This window comes from Eucyclogobius newberryi, unplaced genomic scaffold (genome assembly GCF_026437365.1).
Source record: "Eucyclogobius newberryi isolate DKJ021-1_F unplaced genomic scaffold, fEucNew1.0.hap1 SCAF_21, whole genome shotgun sequence".
Lineage (NCBI taxonomy): Eukaryota > Metazoa > Chordata > Actinopteri > Gobiiformes > Gobiidae > Eucyclogobius > Eucyclogobius newberryi.
Genome location: NW_027315846.1, coordinates 2,223,930 through 2,231,766, shown reverse-complemented (window position 1 = coordinate 2,231,766; position 7,837 = coordinate 2,223,930). Strand labels below are relative to the sequence as shown.

The following is a 7,837-nucleotide window of genomic DNA, read 5'->3' as shown; positions in this document are numbered from 1 at the left end:
ACGTTTTCCGTCATTGACTGTTGAAGCCCGACTCCTGGACTGTTGAAGCCTGACCCCTGGACTGTTGAAGCCTGACCCCTGGACTGTTGAAGCCTGACCCCTGGACTGTTGAAGCCCGACCCCTGGACTGTTGAAGCCCGACCCCTGGACTGTTGAAGCCCGACCCCTGGACTGTTGAAGCCTGACCCCTGGACTGTTGAAGCTTCTGACCCCTGGACTGTTGAAGCCCGACCCCTGGACTGTTGAAGCCCGACCCCTGGACTGTTGAAGCCCGACCCCTGGACTGTTGAAGCCTGACCCCTGGACTGTTGAAGCCCGACCCCTGGACTGTTGAAGCCTGACCCCTGGACTGTTGAAGCCTGACCCCTGGACTGTTGAAGCCTGACCCCTGGACTGTTGAAGCCCGACCCCTGGACTGTTGAAGCCTCTGACCCCTGGACTGTTGAAGCCTGACCCCTGGACTGTTGAAGCCTGACCCCTGGACTGTTGAAGCCTGACCCCTGGACTGTTGAAGCCCGACCCCTGGACTGTTGAAGCCCGACCCCTGGACTGTTGAAGCCCGACCCCTGGACTGTTGAAGCCCGACCCCTGGACTGTTGAAGCCCGACCCCTGGACTGTTGAAGCCCGACCCCTGGTGGTCACTCCGAGTCAAAAAATGGCAACATTTGAATCTTCAAAGTTAAAAAAATAAGAATTGACCTACCGACGGGTTACAGCAAACAGACAATTTATTTGGGGGCGCCTTATTTATAACCACGTCCAGGATAAACAAACCTTTATTTGTCCCATGATGCGGACATTTTCAAATTTTTTGTTTGTTTCTGTTGTTTTGTATTCTCAAAAAAGGAAAATAAAAATAAATATAGCCGCAAGCGGCAATGATTGGCCCTCACCATGCCGCCCGACAACCCAAGAGGAGGGGGCGCTAAAGCGCCCTAATTTTTCTTTTATTACACCGACTGCTGTGACGCTATTAAGTCTTTTCCCCTTTGTTTAACAAATATAGGGAAAAGTCCATGTGACGTTGAATTGTTTTTCATAACTTTTGATGGTGAGTCTCACTACATGTCAGGTTAATAGGGCTAAAGCCTCAGGAGGAGTTTGTAAAAGTATAAAGTATAAGCATGTTCACATTTCAGAGACTTTGTGCAAAATGTCTTAACATTTTTGAAAAACTGAATATTTTACCCTCCATATGAAATTGTATTTCCCTCTGTCGCACCAGATACATTTGTTTCACTTCAAGTAGGTTTAGGGCAAAGGTTTTAAGAACTGATTCAAATTTGACACAATTCGGACTTTATCTGCGCAAACGTTAGCAAATTAAAATTTTGGGAAATTTCTGAAATTATAGCTACTTCGCATTTTTTGTACATTTGGGGGCGCTGATGCGCCATTTTGATTTTATTTTAGAAAAAGGATTGCGCCAGAATGTAGAGAGGCACGATTTTTAGAGGTGTGCACATTTTTGTGACTTTTCGTCAATGTTCACTGGGTGAAAAATAGGCGGGTTTGTCCCGAGAAGAAGAAGAAGAAAGCGAAAACAACGTTTCCTGTTCGTGCTTTCCTACCTCATGGTGTGGGTCCCTGGTCACTGACGGGTACTTTCATTAATTTTGAGTGGGCTCCACCCACTTTGTGTTTTTGGCCCTCTATACAGTAATAATGTTCAATTTTTGCATTACATGTTCATATGCACGGAACATGCAAGAGATGGGGAACGTATTCGTGAACTACTCGTTTAGTGTGCACTCCATTTTGGTTGGGCTCAATTTTCCTACTATTAATCAGTCTGCACGGGGCGCGCATGAGGGAGGAGTGTGTTAGTGTTTGGAAGTGGACGAGCGCTTCACGCTTGATTCTGTGCGCACTGCGTGCTTCACACGGCCTTGTGGAACTAATCTTCCTCTCGCCACCTTGTGGCACTCGGGCCTCGTAGGACGCTCGGGCCTCGTAGGACGCTCGGGCCTCGTAGGACGCTCGGGCCTCGTAGGACGCTCGGGCCTCGTAGGACGCTCGGGCCTCGTAGGACGCTCGGGCCTCATAAGCCTGTGCAGGTCGAGTTGAGCTCATATGTAAAGTGCTCAAATGACTCAGAAAACTGAAATAGAAAAAAATAAACTATAAGAGTCTATATGAGTATGGAGAGTATATGAATCTGAACCTCAGAGGACCTCACAGGACCTCAGAGGACCTCACAGGACCTCACAGGACCTCACAGGACCTCAGAGGACCTCACAGGACCTCAGAGGACCTCACAGGACCTCACAGGACCTCAGAGGACCTCACAGAGGACTTCAGAGGACCTCACAGAGGACCTCAGAGGACCTCAGAGGACCTCAGAGGACCTCAGAGGACTTCAGAGGACCTCACAGAGGACCTCAGAGGACCTCAGAGGACCTCAGAGGACCTCACAGAGGACCTCACAGAGGACCTCAGAGGACCTCACAGAGGACCTCAGAGGACCTCACAGAGGACCTCACAGAGGACCTCAGAGGACCTCAGAGGACCTCACAGAGGACCTCAGAGGACCTCAGAGGACCTCACAGAGGACCTCAGAGACCCTCACAGAGGACCTCACAGAGGACCTCAGGGACATTAGTTCTGTGCAGAGGACATAATTTTCCCTTTTGTTTTGACCACTCAAAGTACATTTATAGTTCAAATATGTCAGAAGTACTGCAGTACTGCAGTACTTCTGACATATTCATGTCTTCATGTTTGTGACCGAGAGTTCACGCCTTGTTAGGCTTTTGTGCCCTCGCTCCTTCAGTTTATTTACCCCGGCAACTAACGGAGCAGTGCGTTTGACCCGGGAACAACGACACAACGTGAACCAAGTCTGCAGTGACTAATGAGAGAGAGAGGGAGAGAGAGAGAGAGAGGGGAAGAGAGAGGGGAAGAGAGAGGGGAAGAGAGAGAGAGGGGAAGAGAGAGAGAGAGAGAGAGAAAAGAGAGAGAGAGAGAGAGAGAGAGAGAGAGAGCGAGGGGAAGAGAGAGGGGAAGAGAGAGAGAGAGAGAGAGAGAGAGCGAGGGGAAGAGAGAGAGAAGAGAGAGAGGAGAGAGAGAGAGAGAGAATCGTGCAGTACAAATAACTCCTCCTCTCCATGAACCGAGACAAAATACTGAAATATCGATACATCGTGATTCTAAGTTTGGTGATGCAGTATCGATATCATGTGCAGCTGTATCGATATATCGTTTCACTTGTATTTTCCTGAATCATTTTGACCGTTTTGATTAAAATGGGCGTGTTTCAGGTCAAGGTTCAGCAAAGAAAAATGTCGTTAAAATGTGTTGAGTTCATGAAAATAAAAGTGATATGTATCGATCATCACATGCGATATGTTGATTATTATCACGGGCGATATATCGATCATCACAGGCGATATATCGATCATCACGGGCGATATATCGATCATCACAGGCGATATATCGATCATCACGGGCGATATATCGATCGTCACGGGCGATATATTGATCATCACGGGCGATATGTTGATTATTATCACGGGCGATATATCGATCATCACAAGGCGATATATCGATCATCACGGGCGATATATCGATCATCACAGGCGATATATCGATCATCACGGGCGATATATCGATCGTCACGGGCGATATATTGATCATCACGGGCGATATGTTGATTATTATCACGGGCGATATATCGATCATCACAAGGCGATATATCGATCATCACAGGCGATATATTGATCATCACGGGCGATATGTTGATTATTATCACGGGCGATATATCGATCATCACAAGGCGATATATCGATCATCACAGGCGATATATCGATCGTCACGGGCGATATATCGATCATCACGGGCGATATATCGATCACCACGGGCGATATATCGATCATCACGGGCGATATGTTAATTATTATCACGGACAATATATCGATCATCACGGGCGATATGTTGATTATTATCACGGGCGATATATCGATCATCACAGGCGATATATCGATCATCACGGGCGATATATCGATCATCACAGGCGATATATCGATCATCACGGGCGATATATCGATCGTCACGGGCGATATATTGATCATCACGGGCGATATGTTGATTATTATCACGGGCGATATATCGATCATCACAAGGCGATATATCGATCATCACAGGCGATATATTGATCATCACGGGCGATATGTTGATTATTATCACGGGCGATATATCGATCATCACAAGGCGATATATCGATCATCACAGGCGATATATCGATCGTCACGGGCGATATATCGATCATCACGGGCGATATATCGATCACCACGGGCGATATATCGATCATCACGGGCGATATGTTAATTATTATCACGGACAATATATCGATCATCACGGGCGATATATCGATCATCACGGGCGATATATCGATCATCACAGGCGATATATTGATCATCACGGGCGATATGTTGATCATCACAAGCGAAATATCGATCATCACGGGCGATATATCGATCATCACGGGCGATATGTCGATTATTAACACGATCGCCGCGGTAACCGAGCGGAGCCTTTGACCTGGTGCAGCGTTAGCGGCAAAACCTGGCTCCGCCTTCACACGATGACACATTTGCCTGCCATGGCGTGTCACTGTCCAGAGGTGAAGTGCTGATCTGCCGACGGAGACGAAACTCCCATGATTCTCTCCTTTAAGTTTATGAATGCTAAACGTAAACGTGTCCTGACGTCTCTGTTGCCACGGAAACCTGAGAGAATAAACCAGACGCCGCCGGAGCCCAAATCCTGGACAAATGAGTCTGACCTGGTTTTGTGTCGGACTAAATTTAGAACCTGCTGCACCGGCGAAAACGAAGAGTTAATCCTCCCAAACAAACATGAGGGAAAATAATGAGGGAAAAACTGATTTATTGATTTGGGACATTATTAGATTCGAAGTGTGAAACACCTACATTCTGAAAGGTCAAAGGTCGTTCACTGAGGAGTTTGTTTCAGATGAAAGTTTAATGAGACGAGACGAGCCAAGAACCGGAGGATCAGGTCTAAAACTGGACCAAAACCAGGACTAAACCAGGACTAAACCAGGACTAAACCAGGACCAAAACCAGGACCAAAACCAGGGCCAAAACCAGGGCCAAACCAGGACCAAACCAGGACTAAACCAGGACCAAAACCAGGACCAAACCAGGACTAAACCAGGACCAAAACCAGGACCAAAACCAGGACTGAGCCAGGACTAAACCAGGGCTAAAACCAGGACCAAAACCAGGACCAAAACCAGGGCCAAACCAGGACCAAACCAGGACTAAACCAGGACCAAAACCAGGACCAAACCAGGACTAAACCAGGGCCAAAACCAGGACCAAACCAGGACTAAACCAGGGCCAAAACCAGGACTGAGCCAGGACTAAACCAGGGCTAAAACCAGGACCAAAACCAGGGCCAAACCAGGACCAAACCAGGACTAAACCAGGACCAAAACCAGGACCAAACCAGGACTAAACCAGGGCCAAAACCAGGACTGAGCCAGGACTAAACAAAGACTAAACCAGGGCTAAACCAGAGCTAAACCAGGACTAAACCAGGTCTAAACCAGGGCTAAACCAGGACTAAACCAGGGCTGAACCAGGTCTGAACCAGGTCTGAACTAGGACTAAACCAGGACTAAACCAGGACTAAACCAGGACCAAAACCAGGACCAAAACCAGGGCCAAACCAGGACCAAACCAGGACTAAACCAGGACCAAAACCAGGGCCAAAACCAGGACTGAGCCAGGACTAAACCAGGGCTAAAACCAGGACCAAAACCAGGGCCAAACCAGGACCAAACCAGGACTAAACCAGGACCAAAACCAGGACCAAACCAGGACTAAACCAGGTCTAAACCAGGTCTAAACCAGGACTAAACCAGGTCTAAACCAGGTCTAAACCAGGTCTAAACCAGGACTAAACCAGGACCAAAACCAGGTCTAAACCAGGTCTAAACCAGGTCTAAACCAGGTCTAAACCAGGACTAAACCAGGTCTAAACCAGGTCTAAACCAGGACTAAACCAGGTCTAAACCAGGACTAAACCAGGACCAAAACCAGGTCTAAACCAGGTCTAAACCAGGTCTAAACCAGGTCTAAACCAGGACTAAACCAGGTCTAAACCAGGTCTAAACCAGGACTAAACCAGGTCTAAACCAGGTCTAAACCAGGAGCAGGACTTCTCTCTGTTCTGTTCTGCTCCACATCTGGCTCAGGAGCTCGCTCAGTGTTTGGGGAACGACTCAGAGCTAAATCTGTAAAACAGGTCAAATCTGCACCTGCCGCACTCATCCATTCTACATGAGACGACAGGAGCGACAGGGAGAACAACAGGAGCAACAGGGAGAACAACAGGAGCGACACAGGGAAAACAACAGGAGCGACACGAGGAGAACAACAGGAGCGACACAGGGAGAACAACAGGGGCGACACAGGGAGAACAACAGGAGCGACACAGGGAGAACAACAGGGGCGACACAGGGAAAACAACAGGAGCGACACGAGGAGAACAACAGGAGCGACACGAGGAGAACAACAGGAGCGACACAGGGAGAACAACAGGGGCGACACAGGGAGAACAACAGGAGCGACACAGGGAGAACAACAGGAGCGACACAGGGAGAACAACAGGAGCGACACGAGGAGAACAACAGGAGCGACACAGGGAGAACAACAGGAGCGACACAGGGAGAACAACAGGAGCGACACGAGGAGAACAACAGGGGCGACACAGGGAGAACAACAGGAGCGACACAGGGAGAACAACAGGAGCGACACAGGGAGAACAACAGGAGCGACACAGAGAGAACAACAGGGGCGACACAGGGAGAACAACAGGAGCGACACGAGGAGAACAACAGGGGCGACACAGGGAGAACAACAGGAGCGACACAGGGAGAACAACAGGAGCGACACAGGGAGAACAACAGGAGCGACACAGGGAGAACAACAGGGGCGACACAGGGAGAACAACAGGAGCGACACGAGGAGAACAACAGGGGCGACACAGGGAGAACAACAGGAGCGACACAGGGAGAACAACAGGAGCGACACAGGGAGAACAACAGGAGCGACACAGGGAGAACAACAGGGGCGACACAGGGAGAACAACAGGGGCGACACAGGGAGAACAACAGGAGCGACACAGGGAGAACAACAGGAGCGACACGGGGAGAACAACAGGGGCGACACAGGGAGAACAACAGGAGCGACACAGGGAAAACAACAGGAGCGACACGGGGAGAACAACAGGAGCGACACAGGGAGAACAACAGGAGAACAACAGGAGAACAACAGGAGAACAACAGGAGCGACACAGGGAGAACAACAGGAGAACAACAGGAGAACAACAGGAGCGACACAGGGAGAACAACAGGAGCGACACAGGGAAAACAACAGGAGCGACACGGGGAGAACAACAGGAGAACAACAGGAGAACAACAGGAGCGACACAGGGAGAACAACAGGAGCGACACGGGGAGAACAACAGGGGCGACACAGGGAGAACAACAGGAGCGACACAGGGAAAACAACAGGAGCGACACGGGGAGAACAACAGGAGCGACACAGGGAGAACAACAGGAGAACAACAGGAGAACAACAGGAGCGACACAGGGAGAACAACAGGAGCGACACAGGGAAAACAACAGGAGCGACACGGGGAGAACAACAGGAGAACAACAGGAGAACAACGCTGCTGCGTTCGAGCTCTGGTCCAACAGTGGATCGGATCAATCGGACCAATCACAGCGCAGCATTGTGACAAGAGGCGGGACTAGTGTGAAGAGTCTCTGCTTCTCTGAACCTGAAATCATCTTCTGTCGAGTTC

General features: G+C 49.3%; 1 protein-coding gene across 1 annotated transcript in view; it reads right to left on the bottom strand.

The window, feature by feature from the left end:
* Nucleotides 1-1,301: 1,301 nt before the first annotated feature.
* LOC140370939 (sterile alpha motif domain-containing protein 5-like) overlaps nucleotides 1,302-7,837 on the bottom strand; it is a 7,878-nt gene continuing 1,342 nt past the window's right edge. Inside the window, exons 2-3 of the mRNA XM_072458224.1 lie at nucleotides 1,887-2,102; nucleotides 1,302-1,305 (exon numbers count right to left, since the gene is read on the bottom strand). Coding sequence (XP_072314325.1) covers nucleotides 1,302-1,305; nucleotides 1,887-2,102 — 220 coding nt within the window. The remainder of the gene's footprint in view (nucleotides 1,306-1,886; nucleotides 2,103-7,837) is intronic.